At 48.5% G+C, this 27071-nt stretch overlaps 2 protein-coding genes across 4 annotated transcripts in view; one reads left to right on the plus strand and one right to left on the minus strand.

Moving 5' to 3' along the window:
- The window catches only part of Arfgef2 (ADP ribosylation factor guanine nucleotide exchange factor 2), an 85939-nt gene that overhangs the window by 798 nt on the left and 58070 nt on the right, over positions 1–27071 (plus strand). For 2 of the 3 annotated variants that reach the window (XM_052184325.1, XM_052184326.1), the window contains exons 2-6: positions 15355–15385; positions 15921–16044; positions 21659–21805; positions 22799–22978; positions 23354–23609. In XM_052184325.1, coding sequence (XP_052040285.1) covers positions 15355–15385; positions 15921–16044; positions 21659–21805; positions 22799–22978; positions 23354–23609 — 738 coding nt within the window. Of the gene's footprint in view, positions 1–15354; positions 15386–15920; positions 16045–20648; positions 20887–21658; positions 21806–22798; positions 22979–23353; positions 23610–27071 lie in introns of those variants that run through there. The other variant, XM_052184327.1, reaches the window with a different exon arrangement.
- Positions 14282–14573, minus strand: LOC127686278 (guanine nucleotide-binding protein G(I)/G(S)/G(O) subunit gamma-3-like). The gene has a single exon (XM_052184333.1). The coding sequence runs from the start codon at positions 14523–14525 to the stop codon at positions 14298–14300; it is 228 nt and encodes a 75-aa protein (XP_052040293.1). The 5' UTR covers positions 14526–14573; the 3' UTR covers positions 14282–14297.

Raw genomic sequence — 27071 nt, forward strand, 5'->3', positions numbered from 1 at the left:
CCAGTGTGTAAGACTTCTACTCATTTTAGGGCGGGTCCCTAAAATAAAGGTTCTGCAGAGCAAAGATACTTGTCTGATTTATTCAATGCGGTATCCTGTGCATATATGACAGTGCTTGGCACACAGTAGTTTCTCAGTAAATATTTGCTGGATGAATGGATCCATGGATTATGGAAAGACAGAAGTCTCTAGTTCCTAACTAGCTAAAAGCCTGGGAGTTGACACCAGCATCAGTCTCCTATCTTTAATTACTTGTCAAGCACCTGTGTAGCAGGTACTGAGGAGATGGCCACAGAGGAGAAATGGAGTCCTTGTTTGTCCCAGGGGGTGGGGGGGATCTTCTTATGTTCTGATAGAGCAGACAAAACAATACTAGTAAGTACTGCTGTCAGGCTAAAAGGCCAAGAAGAGATACAGAGGACCTGAGGTCTGCTTTAGGTTGGATGGTCAGGAAAAGTAGTCCTTTCTGATAATGTGACATTTGAGCCCAGTTCTGAAAGGTAAGAAATGTCCACTGTGTGGAGGTTCAAGAGGGAAAAAGTTGTGGGCGGAGAGCATCAAGACATTTGGCTAGAGCTGTCTCCCTGCTAATTCACCACCCTGTGCAATCCTTGGGATTTGGTTAAAAGGCCTGTTGTCCTAAAAGGTTGAGTAAACAGAAAGGCTGTGCTTCTCTTAGTCACTCTTCTCCATGGGTGCAGGAGAGCCCTGGAATGGATTTGTGATCTTTGCACTTCCCTGTGAATAAGGTTCAGGACTCCTGTGGGGAGCATTTGAGAGTCCCTTAGGATAAGAAACTATTGTTGGTAGAGAGGTGCTTAGAGGCCTGTGTAATCCAGAACAGCTAATCTTGTGAAATTCAGCGTTTGTAGAAGGCATTTACTGAGACCTAAATGTTAAAGCTTTTCTGTTTTGAAAACCAGGGCCAAGAGTTGGGTTTTGTTCTCTCAGGAATGTAGGGTAAGCATTAGAAAAGCATCTGTGAGGTAGGAGCCTCACTAGACCCTCCTAGACTCCAGGCTTGCCATAATACTTTGTTTTAATTTATTTTTTAAAGATTTATTTATTCATTTAATGTATATGGGTACACTGTTGCTGTCTTCAGACACACCAGAAGAGGGCATCAGATCTCATTATAGATGGTTGTGAGCCACCATGCGGTTGCTGGGATTTGAACTCAGGACCTCTGGAAGAACAAGTCAGTGTTTTCAACCACTGAGCCATCTCTCCAGCCCAAGTTTTAATTTCTTGTTCAGAAATTTTAGCATCAAACATCACATTGCTGGGATCTACTTATAAAATTGTCCTGTGGGCCATAACACTGATACATTATTAGATTTTTTTTTTTTGGATTACATTTTTGTGTAAAAGTTCAGATTTTTTCCAATGTAGACTGTAGAAATGCACATTTGAATTATATATTTATACACACGTGTTCTCATGTGTGAGCATGCATACTTACTGCATACACACGTGTGTAAGAAATGGCCTTGACAGGAGGTAATTTCACTCTGGGTTATGTGAGATTGGGGGGGGGATGCTTTGTTATTAATGATTAGGGAGTTTGCCCCCAGGGCTGACTTAAAGGAGCTATCATTTGAGATAGGAGCTTTGTGCTTAGTTAGGTGAAAAGACTTTATTTCTGAATAGTAAAAACATTGCAGAGTACCTGTGTCCCCTTACCCTGTATCTCAAGGCCTTGTCTTGGGTCTCAGTAACCTCATTTAAGAAGAGGAATGTGTGGGGCTGGAAGGGTAGCTCAGTGGATAAAGTGCTCACAGCGGAAGTGTAAGGACCAGAGCTTGGCTCCCCGGAACCCATTTGTATTTATAAGTCAGGTATGTGTGGTGGCTGCCTGTAGCACAAGTACTTGGGAGGCAGAGGTAGGGCTTCTTGGGGCAGGCTGGCTCGCTGAGCTGGTGAGCTCTAGTTCAGGGTAAGACACTCACTGCCTTGGATAAGTGGAGAGCAATCAGGAAAGACATCCAACATCAACTTTGGGCCTCTGTGTACAAATGTGTATACACACATAAACACATGAGTATTCTTCCATATTTGGCCATGCATGTATACCACATGTAAGTACAAAAATGAAGAGAAAAGGATAAATGTCTAAGTGAGGGAGTGGGTAAGAAGTATAATGTGTTTATTTTGTTTTTAAACAGAGGGATTTTTTTTGTCTTCTTTGATTTTTTTTTAATAATTTGTTTTTATTTTATGTGCATTGGTGTTTTGCTTGCATGTCTGTCAGTGTGAGGGTGTCAGATCCCTTAGAACTGGAGTTAAAGAACAGACAGATCATTGTGAGCTGCTGTGTGGGTGCTGGAAATTGAACCCAGGTCCTCTAGAACATCCAGTCCTCTTAAGTGCCGAACTATCTCCAAACCAATGAAGAATAATATGTGTTAAGATACTATATAGATTGTCATTAATTTTGATAAGAACTCTTAAGTGACCACTGAAAGCTGGAGCGTTTGATTGACAAAGAGTTATTACTGGAAACTGTTTCTGTGACAGGTTATAGCCAGTTACAGCATGTCAGGAGAGGGCTTCAAGGCTTTATCTCAGGTCTTGAGAAGCCTGAGACTTCTGGGATTCAAGACTTCCTGGATTCAAATCACCTGCCTTCCCTTGCTGTGTTTATAGTTAATCTTACATGTTTGTCAGTGTTACCTTTAAGATAAAGTCGGTTGGCATGTACAAACTCTCGGGGAAAAGTGGCTGCTCAGCAGATGCTTGCTGTTTTGATTTTTACCACAGAATCTGTAAGACTCTGATTCCATGTTTTTAACCTTGGTTAGGTCTTTCAGAAGTCATTTACTGATTTGTTTGGTTTGTAGATACAATAAGAGTGTAATTATGGGACCGGAGAGTTGGCTTCGTGGTTAGGAGCTTTAGGAGTGCTGACTACCCCTGCAGAAGACCTTGGTTTATTCCCAGCACCTGTGTGGTAAGGGGTTCACAGCAGTCTATAACTCCAATGCCAGGGGATCTAACACCCTCTTCTGGGTTCTGTGAGCCCCAGGCACACACATGATATACATACATACATGTAGACAAACACTCACAAAAATAAATAGCTCTGCTCTTAAAAAAAAAAAAAAGAAAAGAAAAGAAAAGAATAAGATTCCGTGGCAGAAGACTGTGTTCCTTACAGTGCTGATTGGTTAGATGTGGTGAAGACAGGAGTTGTCTTTTGTAACAGCAGTGATGAGCAGGGCGGAACAGGATGGAGGGACTCAGTGAGTCATTTCTTCGAGTATCAAATGCATAGGTAGATGACTGTCCAAATCGGGGCTGGTGTCCTGGTCTGGAGAAATCAAGAGCCTGTGAGAGCCAAGGACGCTGCTGCTCTTGTCCCTTTAATGAAGCCTGGACCCGCGTTACTCGTCTTCGGCCTTTCAGCCCCAGCCCTCTGTGGGGAGTTTAAGTCCATTCTTAAAACCTTCCTTTTGTAATTGCCTTATTAAGGCCCATTTTTCTTCATGTCTCTTCAGATTCTGTTCTTAAATTGTATGGAGTTTGGAAGGTTAATCAAAAAAGTAAGAGATAAAAAGTCTTAAGTGTTTTAAATTGAATTTGGAAAATTTTGTCTACAGTTTAACTGAATCAACCTAATGATCCTTGTGTGTGTGTGTATGTGTGTGTGTGTGTGTGTGTGTGTGAGAGAGAGAGAGAGAGAGAGAGAGAGAGAGGAGAGAGGAGAGAGGGGGGGGAAATCCATTTACTAATTTAATATGCACAAAGCATCTGAAAGGGCCAAGTGTCCTGCAGTTGCTAGCTGTCATGCTCAGCCACCGTGAAAGTGTAGGAACAAATGTGTACCTGTTTGTCCTCTGAGATTGACTGTGGTTTCACATTATACAGCATCTATACAGCATCTGCTGTCTACTAAGGCTCTGGATTCCGGGCACTACCGCTGTGAGCTTTAGTTTGGGTCTTACTATTATTATCACGTCCATTAAGGCCTAAGAGTTGAACAAGCTAGCCAGGCGTCACTCATCCAGTGATGATGGAGCCAGTATTTCATTGGAGTCCCCCTGGTAAGGACTCTGTGAAGTCTTTGAAAACAGTCACTGCACTCTGGTGAAATTTCAGTGAAGAGACCGTGTTCTGTAGTTGAAATCTAAGTTACATTTGAAACCTTCTGGTTAAAAAAAATTTTTTTTCTGCAATATTTTTCTCTGTTGTGCTGGGAGGTGGTTTCAGATGAGTGTCACTGAGCTAGGTTTTTCTGATGCGTGTTACCTGCATCAACAGCCCTAGCTCTGTCCTCCAGATTCGGGATTGATGACTGTTTGGGTATTCTTACAGTGGGAAGCAGAGGAGAGTAGTTTGCCCACCCAGACAAACGGGGCCGTGTGTAGCTCCCACTTATCTGAGCTGTGGAGGACGACATCCAGTCTTAGGCACGCTGCACTCTCTGTTTGATATCAGAGTTTAGAAGCTTGTGAGCCAAGGGTGGCCATCCCTGTTTGAGCGGCACACTGCGGGTGGAAGACCGACTGGTGTGGGAGGAGGTGTGGGTGGGAGTTGGGGACAACGTGGGCATAGACAGGGCTTTCTCCAGGGTTAGCTGTACTGTGAAGAGAACGAAGGAGAGGTGGATCATGGGTGGTGGTGGTTGTTTGGTTGGTTGAGCTTGTTTAAATGTCATTCAGAAGAGAAAGGGTTACAAAATATATTTATAAGCCTGAGTTGTGCGTGAATGGTCAGCATTTAGGCCTAGAGACAGTACTCAGTGCCTAGAGTTTGTTAGCATGCATGACGTCCTATTCACAGCACAAAATCCCTTTTTGTCACTGTCAGGAAGAACCTTAAGTGTGAAATCTGAAAAATATTAAAAATATTGCTACTTGCCTCATGTGGCACATACCTGTAATCCCAGCATTCTGGAAGCTGAGGCAGGAGGATCATGAGTGGGAAGCCATGCTCTGCTATTTTTTTGAGCTCCTGTCTTAGAAATGACATATGTGATCAGTCAGGCAGCAGGGTGCACTGCTGTGATGCCAACACTGGAGAGCCAGAGACAGGAGGTTGTTATATTTAAGGCCAGCTTGATTTACAGAGTGAGTTCTGGACCAGCCAAGGCTCTATGGAAAAACTTTTATCTCAAGATCCAAAAATAAATAGAGTAGTTAATTGAAATACTGTCCAGAATAAATCCTTCAATTTTTGTAAATTCTGGTGTCTGGATTAGGGATTTTGTCTGCAAGTGATAATATTTCTTAAAAACTGAACTGGCAAGGCTCATAACCTCTGCAGACCGCTCTTTAAAACAAGCCAGGCAGTGGTGGTGCACACCCTTAATCCCAACACTCAGGAGGCAGGGGCAAACAGATCTCTGAGTTTACACACAAAGTCTGGTCTACAAAGTGAGTTCCAGGACAGTCAGAGCTACACAGAGAAACCCAGTTTCAGTAACAACAACAACAACAAAACCAAAAACACCAAACAAAACAAACTTAAAAAAATCCCCAAACAGAGGGACCTGATTGTTAAGGCCACAGGCTGCTCTGCTGGAGGACTTGAGTTTGACCCCCAGCACCTACCTGGTGGCTCACAGCCATTTGCAGCTACAGCACCGCTCATGGTGCTCAGACATTCAGGCAAAACACCCATGCACACAAAAGAATAAAATTAACTTTCAAAAATACATTTCTTTGTTTTTGTTATTTGAGGCAAAGTTTCTTTTATATGTATCTTTGGTTGTCTGTCTCACACTGTAGACCAGGCTGGTTTCAAACTCACAAAGATCCACCTGCTTCTGCCTTCTGCATTAAAAATAGATTTATTGTGTGTGTGTGTGTGTGTGTGTGTGTGTGTGTGTGTGTGTGCCCACGCATGCATGCTTGTGTATAGGTGCCCCTGAAAGTTAGAAGGCAGCAGCAGATTCCCCAGCGAAAAGTTGTAGGTGCCCGTTATGGGTGCTGGGAACCAAACTCAGATCTTCTGTAGGAAGTTTGTGTTCTTAACTGCTGAGCCATCTCTTCAGCTCCCTGCAGATTGCTCTTTGTTGATAAGTCTTGTAGTCTTTCCAGGAAGGAGCTCTCCTGTAGCCACGGCAGCTGAAAGTTGTGTTGTGTTGATAATTGTGGGACGCTTTGATCCTTTTAGTGATCTAGGTTCTTGGTGCCTTGCTTCTGAGATGATGAGAATACCTATTGACCTGGCTCAAGTGAGCCAGTGCCATCAAGAAGGAGCATAGAATGGAGTTGGTGGTGGCCTGCTGTTTCTCAGGCCTGTGTGGCCGAGGAGGAAGACCTGGGTGCTCACCCTTTTCTGCCTCATGAGTTGGTCTGTGGAGCTGCATCCATGACTCTGATGAGCAAATGAATCCAGACCTATTCTCTGTACTTGTCTCAGGAGACTCTGAAGGCAGCACCCAGGCGAACAGCTAGCCTGTTCCTTATGGAGAAGAGCAGGCCTGTGGAAAGGGGCTTCATCGTAGGAACAGGGAGTCTTCACAGGGACAGCTCGGAGCCAGGTTGCCTTATCACTGTTCTTGGTGCGGACAAGGGACCTACCAGGAGACTGACTGCTCAGTGGTCTTTCCTGTGGGTTATCTCAGAAAATAGTTTTACGTTTGCTGACTCATGCTCGGAGTCTTCTTGTCAGGCTACTTACGGTTAGTTTGGGGTGTTTTGCTACAGTTAGTGGGGAGAACAGGCCTTCTGTGGAAGGATGGAAAGGTTGGCTTCCTCTCAGTGCTAGAGTTGTCAGTGCATATCTGTTGCTGTTTACCAACCTCTCCTTCAGAGGGATGTCCTTGGGTGTCACAGCTGGCCTTCTGATGCCAGAGGAGAAAACAAACAAGGACTGTGCCCTGAGGCAGCCACAGTCACACCCTGTGGCCACCGCAAGAGGCCTGCCCCTGTAAGAGCACTGGACACTTACTTGAGCATGCCCGTCCCCGCTGAGAAGGGCGCTGGCAGTGATGAATGCAGGCACAGAAGCTGGGGTGGGAGGCAGCGCAGCAGAGAGGCCAGCATAAGCCAAGGCTCTGTGAGGGCAGTGTGCTTGTGAGGAGGTAGGGGAGGATGGTCAGAGCCCACAGGGTCATGGTCAGGAACAGTTGGCTGACACAAGAGTTTGAAAAGGGTGCTGGCTCGGTCAGGCCGGGCCACTGTGCACACATCTTACAGGGAGACTAGGGGGATTGCTGCAGCTCGGGTAAGAGGCAGTTAGCATCATGCTGGTGGGTTGGAGTGATGGCCGCACGAGTAAAGTTGAGGGCGCCTGGGTAAAACACAAGAACTGGAGGGAGTGGGTCAGTCAGCTGCCGGTGGGAAGGAAGGCCACCGGAGGTACGGGGAGGGGAGGGCCCATCTGCTGAAACTAGGTGTGCCTGGGACGCCTTGGTCAGTGTCTCGCTGCTGCGGCAAGTGTCTTAGAGGAATTCCTGAGAGGCGGAACCGCTGGGACGCTGGTCTAGCAGCTTCGGCTCCTTGCTGGCTAGTTTCATTGCTTTGGTCTGAGATGCGGAAGAGCATCAGGGTGGAAGGATGTGATAGGTCAGGGGACAGAGAGATAGAGACAGACAGACAGACAAACAGAGACATAGAGGCCTGGCCCTAACTGCTCTGCTCCCTGCAGCCAGGCCCAGCTGGGTTTGCTCACTCAGCGCTGCGGTTAGCCTGTTGATAGAGTCAGTGCCCTCATGAGCTCATCACCCCTGCACAGTTGGCTCCACCATCTAGGGAAGCACATCTTTAAAATGTGGGCCCTGCAGAGGACATCCCATCTACACACCGTATCAAGCACTATCCAGTTAGACGAGTGAAGTCGCGTGAAGTCGGAGGTGACTGCATAGATAAGCCTGGGATTCCTAGAGGCTGGTCTAGAGTCTGGACCGTGTGGTCAGGGCCTAGTGCCAGAACCTGCATCTCTTTCTGCCTGGGCAGAGGAGGCGGGGTGTGCAGAGGGAGCCAGGGCAGAGACAGGTGGGAAGCACAGGGCAGATGCAGAGAAGAATTCTGGGATTGTGGGCTTGGTAAGTGGGATGCTGAGGGAGGCTAGTAAGGTGGAGCATGGAGGGAGGACGGGAGGGGGCAACAGCTGGAATGTGAATAAAAAGATGGCGCATGGCAGGCCTGCCAGGTTAGAGAAGTGGTCACTAATGGCCTCTCGAGCTGTTCTGGTGGAGTGCTGCAGGTGGAATCCAGATGGGAGGGTGCAGGCAGAAGGGAGAAGACAGAGGAGAGGGGAGGGGAGGGGAGGGGGAGGGGGAAAGGGAGAGGGAGAGGGAGAGGAGCCCAGCAGGGAGTGCAGGCTGTGTCTGGGTGTGCTGTCAGGAGGAGAGGGTGTGGTCCTCGGAAGGTTTTGAGGTAGATTCCTGCTCTGTAGTAGTGGTTGGCCTGGCACTTGTGGCAGCTGTGCTCCAGCCTCCTGAATGCTGGGCCTACAGGTGTGCTACCACGCACACCATTAGTTTTCTTTCCTTAAGGTAGAAGACACTTGGAATTTTCTAAATGTCACTGAAAAGGAATAGGAAAGGAAAAGGAGGACTTACACAGGTGTCCAACACACACCGAGCATGCGCGCGCCTGCCCACCCGCCCGCTCCTGTCTGCTGACACTCTAGTGCATAGCACAGGCTGGCTTGCAGAGCGGTCCTACTCTGCTGGGGAAGCAGGTAAGGGAGCCGACACAGTATGTCAGGGGTGACCAGTCAGTACTGTGAAGAAAGCTGAGAGTGACCCGGAGTGAAATGCACAAGGTGTCAGGGATGTGCAGTGCTTCCGGTGGCAGCTGGTGGGGTACTGAAAGGCACCTCTGATGTGGTGACGTGTGGGCTGTGGGCTATGGCGGGGAGTGAAGTGCTGTCCAGGGTTGTGGAGACCAGTGTGGTGCCTGGAGCCATAAGGATTCTGAGCTTCGTGCTGTTGGAGAGTTGAGCGAATGCAGGCCATTGGCTCCCCTCAGGGTGAGCCCCTTCCCACATTGCCTGTCTCCTTGCTGCCTCAAATCAGCTTCCAGAAGGAAGAGTTTGTTTCGGTTCATGGTTTGATGGGATGGCACACTGTGGCGGGAGCTTGCGGCCTTAGTCACATGTCCACAGTCAGGAGGGAGTGCTGGATGGGCGTTCTGCTTTCTCTTTTGTTCAGGACTTTCTCTCTAAGCTCAGGACTCCAGAAGTGGTGCTGCCCACAGTTAAAGTGATTCCTCCTTCCTCACCTAGTCTAATGTCGGCGGGCTCACGGGCATGCCCAGAGACTTGTCTACTGGGTGACTTTAGATCCTAACAAGGTGAGTGGGCAGTGATGTAGCCTGTGAGTAGAAGAGTGGCCAGTTCTGAGAACTTGACGTCCCCAGGCAAGCAGTAGGGCTAGGTGGGCATGAGGGGCGTCTTCTTCCTGCCGCCAGAACAAGGGATCATAGGGTGCACACAGACTTGCCAAGAGGAAGTTGAGAGAGTCTCCTTGTGCTGGCATCTAACTGCTCCGTGACGGGAGGCTGTTACAGCAGCCGTGAGGGAAGGATGTGGTGATGCCAGTCAGTGAGAGACTGGGGAGAGCGATGTATGGTCCACATGGGGCAGAGATAGGGTAGAGAGACAGACTGACTATTCAGGTTCCCTCTGAGGCTAATGATGGCAGCATCATAGACCTGTCTGCTGTTGGATGTCTGCCTAGGTGGCGACAGGTCACCAGAGGGTGGGATTGTTATCTTAGGATGGGATTTTCCCAGAAATTGAGACCAAAGGTCAGAAGTGATGGCTGTTGAGTGTCTCTCACTCTGTCAGCAGTCCTGCTGAAGGGCTCCACCTGGAAAATGCAGGAAGAGGCAAGCTGATGGGTCAGTCCTGGGGAGGTCTGGCCGGCCAGAGCAAGGTCCTCTGGGTGCATTTGTGTAGGTAGGCTAGCTGGAGAGAGACCAGCAAGGAGCTGGAAGTGCCCCGGTTCCACCCAGGCCAAGATTTGGAATATGACCAGCCTCTGTAGGAGGGTTTGGGGTGGAGCAGCAGGTGGTTGAGGGCCGTGAGGGGGACAGGACTGAGCTGGGTAGGAGGGATGTGTGGCTGTCGTATTGGAAGGATGCTGCGGTCTGAGGGAATTAGCCGGTGATAACTGTTGGGCAGGGTCGGCTGTGAGGATCTTGGTGGCCATTGATGGGATGGAGAGGCTGGCAACTGGGGGTGCTGCTTTCACAGATAATACAACACCCAGAATCCATCTCTGCAGAAGTCTGTGGGAGTCTTTGTAGCTGCAGCTGCCCTAGCGCAGGCCTATCTCCCTCCTTTGTGACCTGTTCCCTTATTGCTGCTGGCTGCCCCCTTGGCCTCTGTGAGTGCAATGCTGTTAGCACAGGAAGCCGTGAGTGCAGGGTGAGTCCCACCAGCCACGTCTCCCAGCCATCCTCCCTGTCTTCCTCTTGAGTGGTGATGGGGTGTGGCCTGCCTGGAGGTCCTCACTGAGAATGTACCTTGTTCTGCCACCCAGGACAACAGTGAGTGATGTTGCTAAGTCCAGCCTGGGACGCTCAGCCGCTCTCCTGAGCAACAATGGAGACTGCATTCCCACTGGCTTTTGGTTTGAGATAAGAGCTAAAGACATGGCGCTGCCACCTGCTGTGCACCTGCCTTGCCCCTGTCACATTGTGGCAAGACTTCTTCCCTGGGGTTGTTCATACAGCAGCCACACCGAGTCCTCTTGCAGTCTGTGGGGTCTTACAGAGGGAAGTCAAGATTCTGGAGGTTTGATGAGCTACCAGTCGGCTGACAGGTGTCGGTGTGTGGCTTGTAACCTGGCTGTGTTTAATCTGTCATGAGATTCTACCTCGCACTTGCCCTGGTTCCTTATTCTCCCTCTTTTTTATTATTGGGAAAACAATTGTGTTCTCTAAATATATCCAGTGCCCATCTCAACCAGAACCATGGGATGGTACATCTCAAGCCCGTCTCAGCCAGAGCCATGGGATGGTACATCTCAAGCCCGTCTCAGCCAGAGCCATAGTATATCAGGGTCCATCTCTCAGCTGGAACTGAGGCCTATTGAGGGCCTATCAGTCATCTGGAATTATGGTACCTATAGCCCCACGCCTCCAGTCAGCTAGAATCCTGGATGCCGGAGCTGTTCCTTGGACATTTCCAGCCTGTGAGACTGGTTTTGGCAGCCCATTTGCTGATGCTTCTTGCCTGGATGGTTTGCACACGGCCCAGAGCACTGACTGGCCTGTGTGGTTAGCGCCTGACTAACCGTGGCTTCTGTCCTGACCTTCTCTCTCCACACTCAGTGAAAGCTGCCCCACGGCAGTCAGCCTCAGAGGCCTCCTGTGTCTACAGAGGTGTGTGCTGTCTGTCTGTCTGTGCCACTGGTGAGCCCAGTGAACAGGATTTCGGGGTGGGTTTTTTCTCCTCAATAAAAATAGTGTAGAAAGTGCAATAATTCCTAATTCTTAGCACTTAAGGGTAAATTAAAAGTCTGATTGTGATTTGCTTTTTGTTTTGTTTTGTCTTGGTTTGTTTTTGTTGTAGACAAGGTCTCTATATGTAGATCCCATTTGGACTTCTTGGCGTAGACCAGGCTGGCTACAAACTCAGAGAGATCCATCTGGCCTCCTGAGTGCCGGATTAAAGGTGTGCACCACCGTGCCCAGCCACCTGAGATTTCTTGAACTCCTGGTAGCAGTATTTCATGGGAGAGGCCTTCTGTTTCCCCTTACTGCTCCATGGAGTGTATGCCCCTGGTAGACTGCGTGCTAACATATGGAAGATCATAGGCTCTATCCCCAGTACCCCAGGCTAACTAGAATGTACTTTTGCTTAGTCTTGGTAGAAAAGGTGATTGGGAAATTCCATAAGTAGTTTTAAACCAGCTTCCAGCTAAAGAACACACCTATGTTTTGAATTGTTAGCAAAACTTTCTGGCTTTGTGCATATATGTTGTTTTGTTTATAGTTTGAAAATCAATTCTCTGTGCATGCTTTGAGAACTAGGGACATATGAGCTTCTGAACGTGGGCTCTCTAGACTGGGTTCCTGGATTCATCCCAGCTCTCCCCGGAAAGTTGTCTGGCTCTCATTTCCTAGTCTGTGAGGTTTGTACAGACTGGCTTGGGTTCTGGCCTGCTTCTCTCGCTGCTCTTCAGCTGAGCCCCTGAGCTTGGGCAGAGCCTGCATCGTGTCCTCAGTTGAGGATTGGATGACTCAAGGCCGCCTTTCTCACTGCACATGCTTTCCTGCAGCCAGTGAAGCATTGCTTCTGAGTTCTTCCCATTCCTTGAAAGAGAATCTGTGAGCTGGTAGCTCCGTGGCCAGGGCAGCCAGGAGATCAGTCTTATCTGGGCATAGTTATTATGGAAAGGCTGTATTTGCTTTGAGTTGATCTGAGCTCTCCTGTAAAGTCTGGGTTTGCCCACTGAGATAATCAGAGCAACCAACACCCTGGGTCTCTAGAGCTGCCAGTGTCAGCCATTGAAGGCTGCTGCTCTGCTCCCCTAGGATCTCTTCTCCCCAGTGCCTCTCCTGACATTTCCTGATTGTCATGCATAGGTCTTCTGGTGTGTAGCCTGTTGGGTTCGGTGCTCTCATGGACAGTGAGAGGCTGTACTGGTGACATTTCTGTACCACTGGCTTATCACCGGTGCTGTCCAGAACCGATGGTTGGAGACTCAGACCACCCACCTCTGGCATGGTCTTGGCTGTATCTGGTGCATCTGACTGAGCCCTGAGAGTGCTGCTCCTGACCAGAAGGAAACCTTACACTTGAGTGGGCAGCAGGGCGCATCCGGTGTGTCATAGGAACTTGTCATCTAAGCAAAGCCGTTGTGTTACGAAGTTGATGGAAGCCACATCCTGTAGGCCAGTCTTGTAGACTTCTGTTGGAGATGGGGCCCTACTCTTGGATGATTTATGTCCTTTAAGGACAGGGTCCATGTTGACTGTTCCTTTCACAAGCTCAAGTGTCACAGGCCTCGTGGGCAGTTCTCTGCTGTTTTGTTAGGCATGCAACAAGAATGTGTAGGCCAGCCAGAAGGTTAGACATCACCACCTCTAGCTAGCCCAGTTCCTTGATTTTCCAAGCAAATGGAACTTAGAACCTCTGAAGTGTGTTTTGGTGCTGTTAGGATGGCTATTGCCCTTACCCAGACTGCTTGCTCTTAAGAGAGTGTATGGAAAGGCTGTGGTGTGTCCCTCCCTGCCTCCCTGCCTCCCTGCCTCCATCCCACCCTCTCTCTCTTCCTCCCTTCCTCCTGGCTTCTCCCCTTCCTGCCTCCCTCCTTCACCTTAGATACTACCTGTGCCTGGGGGCCCAACCTACAGGGGGGAGGGGGGTACACGGAGTAGATTGGTGGGTGGGGTCAGGAGTGTTTGGATAAGGTACTCTCTTGTTTTAATGGTCCAAGGAGCTGGGAAGATGCCTCAGCAGCCTAGAGCTCTGAATGCCCTTCCAGAGGGCCTGGCTTTGATTCTGAGCACCCACACTGAGGCTTCGAACTGGCTGCAGCTCCAGTTGCAATGGAGTTTGGGCATCAGGCACACATGTACACAGATATACATACAGCCAAAATGCCCATACACATAAAAGAAAAAGAAAAAATATGAAAAAAGGAACAGGGGCCAGTGCAGTGACTTAGTAGGTGAAGATGCTTGCTGCCAAGCCTGATGGCCCGAGTTCAATACCTGGGAACCGCATGGTGGAAGCAGTGAACCAGCACTGACAGTTGCTCTGGTCCTCACTGATGCCCCTCCCCCAGTTAACTAAGTGTAATTAAAAAGAACCAAACATCACCACAACACTATTTAAGTAACTTCCAATATTTGCCTAACTCATTTCAGTATTTTCTTAAGTGGTTTCCAGTCTCCTGTGTATGGTTTTGCATAGTTGATGCAAACTGTTGATACATAGAGTGATAGTTGATGTTAACTGTTTTAACATACACCTGCTCTACAGAGACGGTAGAGAGAGCAGAGACCACAGAGCAAGACCTAGGTTCAGATTCTTGCTCCCCATTTCTTTTTTTTTTTCCTCTGAGGCTCTGAATGACTTTACTCTTCAATGCCTTTACCTTTTCATAGCTCCAGGTGAGCACCCAGGCAACTTTCTCTCCATTGCCCGAACGGATGAATCACCAAGGGAAACAGGCAGGATTTTGGCCGTTTAGTGGGGGCCCTTTATAGATACAGTAAAAGGTGCTTGGAGTCAGCCTGAAAGGGTGAGGAAATGGAGTAGACATGGGTAAGGAGGGTCTGTGCTTCAATCACAGGGTAAGTGCAGGTAGAAATGGACTGCTACAATTTCCAACCTAAGGGGGGCTCTGGGAGGGGGAGATGAATTCAGAGGAGCTACAGCGCTTTTCAGAGGAGCGCATAGAAGAACTTCTTCTCCTGGAAGGGGTTCTCCGAAGTGGGCACAGGAGTGATGAGGGGATCCTCACACGTGTGGGCATCACAGTAAGTCCTCAGGTCTGCTGCTGCCTTAGATACCTTTATCCGGCACGAGCTGGCCTCCATCTTAAGCTGTTCCACCATTTTGCATGCTTGGCCAGTACTCATAGTGCTGTTAACAGGGGTCTCCCCTTTCATCCTGAAGTGACAGCAGCAGCAGCCAGGGATGTAAGGTCAGTGGGTAGGGGGCACCAAACCCTGCCTCAGATAAGTGTCCCACCCTGCCAGGACTTGGAGCTAAAAATATCTGTAGCACTGACAGTTAATGCAGAGAAGGTCACTAGAGATGCTCAGACTGGAGACCCTTGGAGGGGTGGTCTTAATTTCCACAGCTTAAGCGCTACCCAGATGGCTGGTACCTGAAGGATGGAGGATGCTAGAAGGCTCCCCCAGTTCTTAAGGAGTAATGTGGAGACATTCCCTTTTCTCGTGATGTCTGTGTTCCCTCATTGAAATCATTCGTTTTCACTGAGGGAGTTTGCTCAGGGAACATTTGGTATTCAAGACTATGGGAGAGCATGCTGGTACCTCCCAGCAGCACTTTACAGGCTGAGGCAGGAGGATCATGAGTGTCCAGTTAGCCTTGGCTATGTAGTGAGACCTTATCACAAAGCATAACACAACACTACAGGGGCAGGAAATGCTGCTGTCATCTAGAGGGTAGAGGCACACAGGACGGCCCCAGTGTGTCAGTGGTGAGAGGGAACAGTCGTGCCTACCCATACCCACCCACAGGGTCCTGTGGGCACTAAATGAAAGCAACATGAACTTACACGCATGCCTAGCACGGTGACTCCCATGGGCCACCATTACTGCTGTGATAAGTTTTTTGCTTCACGTTATATCAAAATCTGAGTGTCCCACAATCTTATAAAGACTCTTTTCAATGGTTTCTAGATACTTTGTAGCAAGCCTTCCTTTTCTGTAGTGTTGCTTGCTCCTAATGTGCTTTTTCTTCTTCCACCAGATGAAATTAAAGCAGAACTAGAAAAGCAGAGGTAAGCAGCCGTGCTTCCTCCTTTTGGGGGTGCAGCAGGTGGTGGCAATGGGAACCCCTTTCCATGTGTGTTCGCTCTCATGTTTAAAGGGGCAGCACACACTCTGTGGGCCCAGCACTCACACAGCGGGGCTCCGGGCTAGGCGGATGACTGGGTCAGCGCTACATGTGTGCTTGGCGGGATGATTAAAGAAGGCCAAGCAGAGCCTTTCTACTGTCCCTTGAGAAGGAGGCAGAACCCTTGTCTCATGGCAAGGGGCAGCCTCTCTGGTGGGGCTTGGGTGCTTGCGCCTTCTTGATGGGAGTCAGCAGTCCCAGCCCAGAAACGTGGGCCTGGCGTGGCTCAGCAGATTCTGCCCAGTGCCAGCGAGCCCCCTCACAAGTCAGAGCTCTTGCTTTCTGCAGGTGCTCCAGGCTGGTGCTTCTAGCACTCCTAACTAAGTGCTTCCAGTCACGGTGGGAACATGGAGTAAGATGGAGAGAAGCAAGTTTCTTGTTCCTCATTCTTCCTCTTGGCCTTTCCTGCTTTTCCCTAGGCTAGGCGCTGCGGCTCCACCAAAGGCAAACTTCATTGAAGCTGACAAGTATTTCCTTCCATTCGAGCTGGCCTGCCAATCCAAGTCCCCTCGGGTGGTCAGCACATCCCTGGACTGCTTGCAGGTACCATGTTTAGACTTGGTGTGTGGGGTCCTTGGTGTGAGCACTCCATTACCCACAACTATGCTGCCCTGGTGCTACCCTAGTGCTGAGGATGCCCCTAGAGGTGGTGCAGGAGCAGTCCAAAGCTCCCTTGGTGAAGATGTCCTGGTGGGAAGGGGCTTGCACTTCTTAGCTACAGTCACATTTCTCCAGCGGAAAAATTGTAGTCAACTGTAGGTTGACTGATTGATATACATGGCGTATGGTGTGTTCCTAGTCTCGTCATTGATGTGTTAATGTGTACTCTCAGGCATAGAAACAGGTACAGCCACACCTGATTATTTGTGGCAGTTCTGATCTGCAGTCGCTATGAACATGAACTAACCAGCCCCAAGAAGTGCGGGCTTGGGTTCCCAGTTCTCCGTGCTCTCCATTTTGGACCAGCTGGTCAGTGTACACGTTCCTTCTCTGTGTGTTTCTATTTAAGGACACCTCTTCATAGACGTCACTGGCACATCAACATGGAGTTCACAGCAGCAGCTTCAATAGCGTGCTTGAGCCAAGTTTATTTGATACCTGCAGTTTCTTGTAAGGCAGTCCAGCCTCCTCTTCCTTAGCCCTAGGCAGCGCCTTGTCACACAGTAGGGAGGTGCTTTAAGAGCATAAAGGATAAAACTGTGGAAGCCACATAGTGAAAACACCACAGAAAAAAAAAAAAACACTTGAAGTGGATAGAAAGCCATCCATGTCTCCTGATAATCCTCAGCTATGATTCAGGGTCTTACCGTTCTGTGTACTTCTACAAGTAACCATGTTCTGACAGGGGCTTTCAGATGCTTCTGAGCAAGCGAGTGAGTGGGTGTGTGAGTGAGCGAGGGAGTACACTTGAGGCCAGCGGTCTACGAACGATGAGGATTGGCTGTGGTGGGAGCTTTCTCAGTGATGCTCTGTAACTGCTGACGACAGACTGCAGTGATGGGAGCCTGTCCTACAGTCTAAGAGACAGGGTAGCCCGGGTGCCTTAGTTCCCAAGCCAGACTGGTTTTTCTCTAGATAGCTCCAAACTTCTTAACCTTAGTGGGCAGTCCCATCAGTGGAAGAAGTTTTGGATGTTATTGAAGTTACCAGCGACTCCTGGAACAGGAAACAAAACAGACGATTCTGTTAGGGTTGTTGAGAGCGTTGTGTTACAAGGCCCTAGAAGCCTCCTGCAGATTTACATTTCTTCACAAAGAATGTTGTCATCTATTGGTTCTATATGCCAAGGCATAGAACTGCAAAGCAGCATCCTGGGTCTAATATTTACTCCATTATATCTTTTTCCAGTATGCATACACTTTAGAGTTGGTGACAGTTATTTTCACAGAAGCAGTTCTTTCAAATGAAGAATTGTTTCTCTCGTTCCAGATAATTCTGTACATGTCCTATTTGAAGCGTCTAATGAGCCAAGAATTCTCAAATGGCAAGCTCAGTCTTACTTCATCCTAAAATACTTGATGCTGTGAATGCTTTCTGAGGAAATTTGAAATCAGCTTAATTTTAATTGTTTGCTTCCCATGATGATGCTTAGTTTGGGAGCAGTCCCGATGGCTAACACATTAATGTCCTCATCGTGAGAGCTCTCACCCTCCCTGGGCCATCAGCCCACCCAGGTGCTTCGTCCCCATCACCCTGTTTAAGCTTCAGAAGAATCCTTGTTCTTGTTTTTGTTTTCTTTTGTTTGTTTTTTGGGACAGGGTTTCTTCTGCATAGCCTTGGCTCTTTCTGGAACTCACTCTTAGACCAGGCTGGCCTTGAACTTGTATATCTGCCTGCATCTGCCTCTGACTGCTGCTTCATTCTTGATTTAGAGGCTTAGATGATGAAGTGCTGGCTCAGCTCAGAGTCTCCTGTCCAGTATGTGGGGCTTCTGTGGGCGGTAGGACCTCCTAGCCCACACTTGCAGTGTGATCTGATGTCTGCTGTCGTGGATAGTTGTATGGGAGCACAATGGTCTCATCTTGGGCTGTGATAACAGAGTCTCTCACAGCTCTGGAGGGTGGGCAGTCCAAGGTCGAGACCTTGATGATTTGGTGAGGACCCTGGCTCACCTTGTAGAATGCCATATTCTCACTGTGCCTTAGTGTATTAGAGAACAAGCAAGCCCCCTGGTCTGTTCTTACAGAGCACAGACTCCCTCGTGGCCTTAGGTCTGTTTAGCTCCCACAGGCCCAACATTTTAATGGTCACTTTTGGTTCTGGGACTTGAGAATATGGATGTAGGGCACATAACTTTGAGTCATAGCAATAGAGGAGCGTGTGTTTACTTATTGAGCCTTCTTACCATTGTGGCCTCAGTGAGTCGTTGCAGCGGAGACTACCTGAGCCTTGTGCTCAGTTACTGGTCCTGAATACTCTTACCTGTCACCGTGACCTGGCTTCCTCAGTGAGGCGTTAGTGTCTTCCCTCTGTGTGCATGCATGACTTTAAATACCTTGGAGCTCTGTTTCACTTCCGCCCACTGGGAGCCTTGACACGCAAGGTGTGAGGGTCTCCTTTTGAATGGACTCCTCTGGAATTTAATAGGGATGCTAGGATCTCCTTGCTTAGTGTAAAAGGTATAAAGTGCACTTCTTTTTATGACTTTAGAAATAGATGGGCACTGGAAGACTGAGTGGAAAAGGAACTCACCCTCTGCCGCCCAGCTAAGCCTGTCTGACTGGAATTTCCTGGCAGTAAAGGAAGCTCATGCCTTGGAAACCAAAGGCCAGAATCTGAGGTGAAGTCTGACTCTGGCAGAAGCGGAGCCAGCTGAAGTCGCCTACACTGTGCCTTGTCACCCATTTCTGTTGGAGGTGACAGGGACATAGGTGCTTTTAGGGTTTGCTTTGTAAGGAGCACAGTTGGCACAGATGCCCCTCCCTGCTCGGAGAAGCCTAGAGATGTCGTGTGTGGCTTCTGCAGCTGCTTCCTTCAGCACCTGGTGGCCCACACTGCCTAGGGCCAGAGCCTGCCTTTCCTAAGTTAATGGTTTTTTACTGGATGCATAGTAATATTTTTAGAATATAATTTAACTTAAAATTAACATATATATGAACTTTGTTCATTATAAAATATACAAAAATAGAATTTTTGTGGGGGGGATTTCAAGACAGGGTCTAACTCTGTAGCCTCTGGCTGTCCTGGAATTGTGTAGATCAAGCTGGCCTTGAATTCACAGAGATCCACCTGCCTCTGCCTCCTAAGTGCTGGGATGAAGGCATCCGCCACTGCACCTGTCTTCAAAAATAAAATTTTTAAAGATCAAGATAAAAATTAAATACAAGCCAAGCGGTGGTGGCGCACACCTGTAATCCCAGCACTCTGGGAGGCAGAAGCAGGCAAATTTCTCAGTTCGAGGTCAGCCTGGTCCACAGAGTGAGTTCCAGGACAGCCAGGGCTATACAGAGAAACCCTGTCTCGAAAAAAACAAAAACAAACAAACAAACAAAAAATTAGGTACAAGTTGTGTGTGTAGGCAGACACAAGTGGAATTCTGTGATGGAGGCTAGCCAGGGCTGCCCAGTGAGACCCTGTCTCAAATAACGGACAATAGCATTGGGGGAGGAGAGATGGTTTGTCTGTGAGTGGCTCACAACCATCTATAACTTCAGTTCCAGGAGATCTGATGTCCTCTTCTACCCTCCACAGGCATACATGTACGCAAAACAGTCCTACACATAAAAAATATAATAATAACTATTTTTTAGTTAGGCACTATATTTGTGCTAGAACTTTTGTGGTAGACTACTTGTCTAGCTCGCATGAGATCCAGTACAATATCGAATGCTCAGGAGACAGAGGTTTGGGTATAGAAGTCTGTCTGAAAAGAAGGAAAAAGATTGAAAAATAGAATACCAGCCGGGCAGTGGTGGCGCACGCTTTTAATCCTGGCACTTGGGAGGCAGAGGCAGGTGCATTTCTGAGTTCAAGGCCAGCCTGGTCTACAGAGTGAGTTCCAGGACAGCCAAGGCTATACAGAAAAACTCTGTCTCGAAAAAACAAAACAAAACAAAACAAAAAAGAATACCGTTTTCTCTTTATTAACAGTGAAGCTTGTAAGAAATGATTGGCCCAGATTGTCCTGTTTATATTACATATGTTGTGTTTTAGCTTTCTGTTGGTAGGCTCTGTGTGGGGTATAGGTTGTGTGTGGGTTCGTGGTGGCATGCGTGGATGTATTGGGTCCATATAGAAGTCTGAGATGATCCCTATTCTTCAGGAGCTGTCCACCTTGGTTTTAGAGACAGGGTCTCTCACTGGCACCTGGGGATCTGCCTGTCTCACCTCCTGGGAACTGGAATTACAAGGGCATGCCATCCTCCATACCTAGCTTTTTACATGGGTGCTGGGGATAAATTCAGGTCTTCATCCTTGCATGGCAAGCATTTAGTGACTAAACTATTTCCCCAGCCCTTAACTAAAGTTAATTATTTAGTATTATTATTTTTGAGGCAGAATCTGATTGTCTGTTACTTATTAGCATGGACCTTGCTGTGTAGACCAGAGATCTGCCTGCTTCTGTCTTCCAGGTCCTGAGATTCAAAGTATGGCCAGCCCTGTTTTTGTTTTCAGATTCATGATTTTCTGCCTCATCTTCCCTGTAGCCATGTCCATCTTGAAGCCCGTCCTCTCTTTTTTGGTGCTTGGGATGGAACAGAACCCAGGTGTGATTCCAAGGCAGCGCACTGCTTCCTGGTCCCAGAGAACCTCCTTTTCAACAGTGTTGAGATAGTCACTCACCTAATCATTGCCCAGTGCTCACAGCAGAACTTAAATCCTACTGTCAGGAGGAAGGAGCACTGTCAGAAGTTGACACTTGTCCAGGAGCCCAAGCGGGTCGGGGTGAGTGAGGATGGGCAGCTCTGGCCTGTCCTCTTTTCTACCCACTTCCTTCTGAGTCACAGACTGGGCTTGAATGGCAGAGGGGCAGGCAGTCTGTTCTGTCTTATTCCTGCTTTTTGAATGAAGGTACTTTGTAGCTAGTGCTGTAGAAAGCCACTCGGAAATGATGTAAGCGTCTGCGGCGTAACCCCCTCTCCCCTAGGACAGCGGGCGAGCTCAGGAGTGCTTGCTTATCTACTTGTGTAGGCAGGCAGGGGTGTGAGCAGCCAGAAGCACAGTTGCACACAACACAGAAGCGCAGCATGTCCGCATCTCCCCAGCTGCCTGAACGAAGCACAGTGTGCCCCAGAAGGCTGGGCCTTGTGCTGGGCCGACCTGGGAATAAGCTACAGGGGAGAAATAACTGACTCCTATGCTTCTGCCTCACAACTCCTAGTTCAGCAGGTCCAGGTTGCAGTCCAGGAAACTGCATTTTTGGTATTTCTTCCAGATGATTCTTAATCTCAGCCAAGTGTATGTAGCGCTCACTCTGATCTCCGTCTCTCAAGTTTCTCTCTGTGCCAAGGTCCAGGTTGGATATGAGGTGGCACTGGCAGGTAGCCTCTGGGAGGCAGCCTGCCTACTGGGGGGTGGTAAAGGTCATGCTCAGAACAGCTGTGCTTGCCTGGCTCCTGGGAGTGACTGCTGCCATGGGAACCAGAAGTTCAAGGCCACCCTCCCTCCTGTCTTGTCCAGCCAAGCAGGATCTTGTAACTTGCTCTTTTGTGTACAGAAACTCATCGCATACGGGCACATCACTGGCAATGCCCCTGACAGCGGAGCTCCTGGGAAGCGGCTGATTGACAGGATTGTTGAAACCATTTGCAACTGTTTTCAGGGCCCTCAGACAGATGAAGGGGTTCAGCTACAAATAATTAAGGTATTTCTGTGTGCCTGGTCTGGGTTTGCGAGTGCGGGTTTTAACTTACTGTGTGTTAGTTGAGTGGTGTGGAGCTGGAACAGAAGAGTTAGATGCATTCCTTCACTTTTCTGTTAGTGTCGTGACGTGGACACGTGATCAGGTGTGTCCCAAGTAAACAGTCCCATTAACGATGGGATCATTGTGAGTTCCTTTGCTTGAGATTGTCTGGGCTCTGCTGGAAATTCTCTGTTCCAGCTGACCATCGATTACCACTGTACAGGTCTTCATTGCTGTTCTTAACACCTGAACCTGCTGCTGTCCCCTGTCTTCCTGGCTCTTCCCTCTTCTGCGTCTGCCACCAGGAAGGGCTTGGCGTGAGCTAGTACTGCCAGTGTGCCAGGGAATGGATGAGTGGGTGGACCAAGGCTTCCCTCCTGATCTTAGGTGCTGGGTAGCTCAGCTATGTGGTATGGGCTCTGTGTGTTTTGTGAGAGAGAGGTCTAGTTTTCATTTTAGGTTTTTACTTTTTTTTCACTTTAGATTTTTTTTCAATCAATATTAACATTCAGAATTTTCAGCGTTTTCTCTAAAACTTTTAAGAAAAATTTTAGCAAGCACTAGAACACCTACTTCAGCACAGCATAATTACTTAAAATGATGTGAGTTTTAGGGAATCAGCAATTGCTTTTTAACTCCAAACAGTAGGAAATCAGCTCTGGGTACTAATCAGTCAGATGGGCTGGCAGGACTGTCTGGGAATTTAGAAAAACCAGGCAGGTATGTTGGTACCACGTGTAATCTTAGCACTTGGGAGAGAGAGGCAGGAGAAGTGCTCAAAGTTTGAGGCCAGCCTGTATATAACCAGGTTCAGGACAGCCAGGATTACTGACTGAGACTTACTTTCAGAAAAAAAGGTAGGGGGGATGGGGACCAACCCCTCAACTGTTGAGGAAAGTTTGCCCAGGAGAAACACGGGCATGCGGGAAGGTGGCCATTTCTGATCTGTCTTAGGCTCTTCTGACTGCTGTGACTTCCCCACACATTGAAATCCATGAGGGCACCATCCTGCAGACGGTGAGGACATGCTACAATATCTATCTGGCCAGCAAAAACCTCATCAATCAAACCACCGCCAAGGCCACGCTCACCCAGATGCTGAATGTCATCTTCACCCGCATGGAAAACCAAGTGGTGAGTGGCATCTGGGCTGGCCCCACGTCCTGCTGAATCAGCCCACGCATGGCACTGGAGGAGTCGTCTTTCCTGAGACTTCTGATTTTAAAAGCAGATTGCAACTCTAGCATGGGTTTTGAAGTTTGGTCATCACAGTCTAAGTTTAATTTGGACTTAACTTCTTTTTGAAAACTTTATTCTGGGCTGGGATATAGCATAGCAGAAGAGCCCTCCCCAGGATACACAGGCCTTAGGTTAATCCTAACACCCAGGAAAACAACAAAAGTTGGATCAGCTGCTTGAAATATTTTAAAAACAATAGTTTGGTGTAATTTTTTTCTTAATAAATAGCTAGAACTGTTTAGATGGAATCCCTTCTCTCTTGTGTTTTAGTTACAGGAGGCCAGAGAATTGGAAAAACCAATCCAGTCAAAACCTCAGTCTCCGGTGATCCAGGCCACAGCAGGGTCTCCCAAGTTCAGCCGCCTGAAGCAGAGCCAGGCCCAGAGCAAACCAACGACTCCTGAAAAGTCAGAATTGCCCAATGGTGACCATGCCAGGAGTGGCCTAGGAGAAGTGAGCTCAGAAAATGGAGAGGCTCACCAAGAAAGAGGCTCACCAATCTCTGGCAGAGCCGAGCCCTCTAGGGGTGAGCTGGGTCTTCCTGGGGTTGTGGGACACGCTGGGAAGTGCTGCCTGGTGGTTAAGGAAACCTGGTGTGTGTGTGTGTGTGTGTGTCTGTCTGTTACTCTGTCTGTGTGTCTGTGTGTTCCGGGCCTGGCCTTGCCTTCCCCCTTTCTCTGACTACACGGGCACAGCCAGTGAGGCCTGATGGGAGCCCTGGAGTGGAGCCAGCTGCTGCTGCTTCCTGTCAGCCATGGTGCAGCTGGGGCATTTGGGCTCCACAGGGAATTAAGGTGGTGACTACTCAGTTAGTACTTGACAGTCGGGTGCCATGCATGGATCCCTGTGAAGGCTGGAACACAGGCGGGAAAGCATGGGAACGGCCAGCTAGATGGCACACAGACGGGAACGGTCAGCTAGATGGCACACAGGCGGGAACGGCCACCTAGATGGCACACAGGCGGGAACGGCCCGCTAGATGGCACACAGGCGGATACGGTCAGCTAGATGGCAGGGCCATAGCCTTGTTGTTCTTCCAGTCATCAAACAGAATCCACTCGATTCTTCTGTGGGGGGGAGGGTTGCTTAATTTTTAGAATATTCGTTTGTGTGTTTGTGTGCACTTGCTTATGAGCATGGATATTCATGTGCCATAGGGCACCTAGAGAGGTTAGACTACGACTCATAGGAGTCATTTCTCTCAGAGGGTAGAACTAACTCATGGAGCCAGGCTTGGCACGAAGCACATTTACTTGCTGAGCTATCTTATTGGCCCTTTGTTTCCATTTTAAGCAAAATAATATGCCAGGGCTGGTCATAATCAGACAGTTAATTTATTAAGCATACAATTTTGATGACTTGGGATTACATCTCCTCCTGACATTGGTATGAACCAGATCCAAAAGTCTTCAGCCACCACGACCTTGTCTTTCCTGGTTGGTTCTAGTTCTTCACTCACATTCTTCGCTCTACATATTTCCAGTTGATGTCACCTCTGCCTCAGTTACCTGACTGATAATGCCTTCAGACAGGAGCAGCTCCTGCCAGGGTACACATATCGAACGTCTTGTTAAAGTGCAGTAGTAATTGTAGCTGGGCAAACAGAAGAGAAGCCGGCTCTGGGCTGCACCAAAGTGCTTTCTCTGTGTTATGTCTTGGGTGCAGCTGAGCTGCTGCTTTAAAAGCCTGAGTGAGGTCCCAACCTCCTCTATGCAAAACCCTCTGATAGCTCCCCATTCTCCCATTCTCTACCAGTCAGAGCAAAAGCTATGTCCTTCCTGCGCTGACTGCTTGCAGAGCCTGGTGAGACTGATCTTGCCTGCCTCTCTGTCCTTTTCTTTAGATTTAAATTTTCCCCTTTCCCCTTTATCCCCTCCTACCCCGCCTTTCTGGGTGAAGTGTTTGCAAGTATTTGGGATGTGTGCCCGCAGAGGCCAGAGGATGGCATCACGTGTCCTCCTCTGTCAATTCCTGTTCCTTTGCACCCAGAGCACCAGAAAGTCCTGGCAATCACCCAGTCTCCTGCATCCACTTCTGGAGCATTAGGACTACAGGTGTGGACACACATCCTGGCTATTTATATAGTGCTTGGGGCTAGGCTCAGGGTGGGGTGCATACCAGCAGATATTTGGCTATGGGGACCACAGCCTGAGCTCTTGGCTCTCTTTATATTATTTGTTTGTTGTTTTTAGATTTTTGAGACAGGGTCTCTCTACAGAACCCTGGCTGTCCTGGAACGCACACTATGTAAACTAGGCTGAACTCCAACTCCGAGATCTCCTTGCCTCTGCCTACTGAGTGCTAGGATTAAAGGAACCACACCCCTACACCTGGCCTTTGTCTGTCTTTTATAAGCACATCTTTCTTGAGATGCGGTTTGCATTATAGAGATCCATTTGAAATGCACAATTAGAAACTAGGTGAGAGGGGCTGGAGAGATGGCTCAGCAGTTAAGAGCACTGACTGCTTTTCCAAGGGTCTCAAGTTCAAATCCCAGCAACCACATGGTGGCATACCAACATCTGTAAAGAAATCTGACACCTTCTTCTAGTGTGTCTGAAGACAGCTACAGAGTACTTACATGTAATAATAAATAAATGAATCTTTAAAAGCTAGGTGGAATGTATACTTGCAATCTTGGCACTTGGGAGCCTGGGGCAGGAAGATCACTGTAAGTTTAAGGCCAGCCTAGGCTATAGAGATCCTTTCTTAAAAAATAAAAACAATAGCCAGGTATGATGCACAGAGATCCTTTCTTAAAAAATAAAAACAATAGCCAGGTATGATGCACACCCTTTTAGTCTCTGCATTTGGGAGGCAGAGGCAGGAGGATCTCTGTGAGTTCAAGGCCAGCCTGGTGTGTGTAGTGAGTTCCAAAACAGTTGGGTAAAAAAATGAGACCCTTTCTTGCGGGGGCGGGGGGGGGGGGGGGGGCGCGCGGAAAGAAACAGACTTAAGTGACATTCAGAAGAAGCATCAAGCTGGAGCCCTGCCTGGGGTGGGGGGGGCTTTTCCTTAGCCGCTGTGTCCACAGGAGCCATTGATGTTGGGGTTAGGCCTTCCTGGCCTGAGAACATAGTGCCCTTAAGTACTCCCAAAGATCCTTCTGTGATTGATCCATGGTTTAGAATGGCTTAATAGAGCTGATGAGATGGGCTCGGTGGGTAACGCACTACCCACCAAGGCTGGAGACCTGAGTTTGAGTCCAGGACCCACACAGGGGAAAGAGAACCAACTCCACAAGTTGTCCTGTGTGCTCCTTACGTTGTGCCGTGGCATGTGTGTCCTCACACACACACACACACACACACACACACACATCATATATCCACACAGTGAATAAAGTGACATATTATGGTATTTCCATAGAACTGCTTACACCCTCTCACACACTTCATTTTGAGCAGAAGGAGAAGTGAGGCTCCAGCAGGGGAAGAGGCCCGAGGAGACACACTACTGTCATTTTTATTCTTTTTTCAGTTATAAAGAAAAGAGGTTTTATTTGATTTATAGTCCTAGACCAAGGTTAAGGGGGACCGTCCGTCATCTGGTGATGGCCTTCTTGCTGTGGTGATACAGAGAGAGCCTCAGGTGGGCAGGTATTCTTCTGTAGCAAGACTCAGAAAAGGGCAAGGCTTAAAGCTATTTACATGGAAAAGTTTCAGGAAGGAGAGGCCTATGTGGATGTGGTAATTGTATTTTTCTGTTTGGAAATGAAAGTGTGGAGGCTTTAGCTAATTGAAAGTGCTTTCTCTGTTTAATTGGAAATTTTCATTATGGACTTAGTCTCTGGGGCCAGGGAAGTGACAGGAGTGGGCAGTGCCCCTAAGGAGATGCGGGAGTGCTGTCTCCTGGGACACTGCTCACACTTGAAGCTCAGGAGTCACACTGGAATGCTTTTCAGGGACCAGCCACAGGGCTTACAGGTGAGGGAATGGAGGCTTGGGAGCCTGAGGGACGGAAATCCCCACACTGGGCGCTGGGCCAG

The sequence above is a fragment of the Apodemus sylvaticus genome, chromosome 5 (assembly GCF_947179515.1).
Source record: "Apodemus sylvaticus chromosome 5, mApoSyl1.1, whole genome shotgun sequence".
NCBI classification, from domain to species: domain Eukaryota; kingdom Metazoa; phylum Chordata; class Mammalia; order Rodentia; family Muridae; genus Apodemus; species Apodemus sylvaticus.

Coding starts and splice junctions, on each gene's coding strand:
- LOC127686278 (XM_052184333.1), bottom strand. CDS start 14,525: ATGAAAGGGGAGACCCCTGTTAACAGCACTATGAGTACTGGCCAAGCA.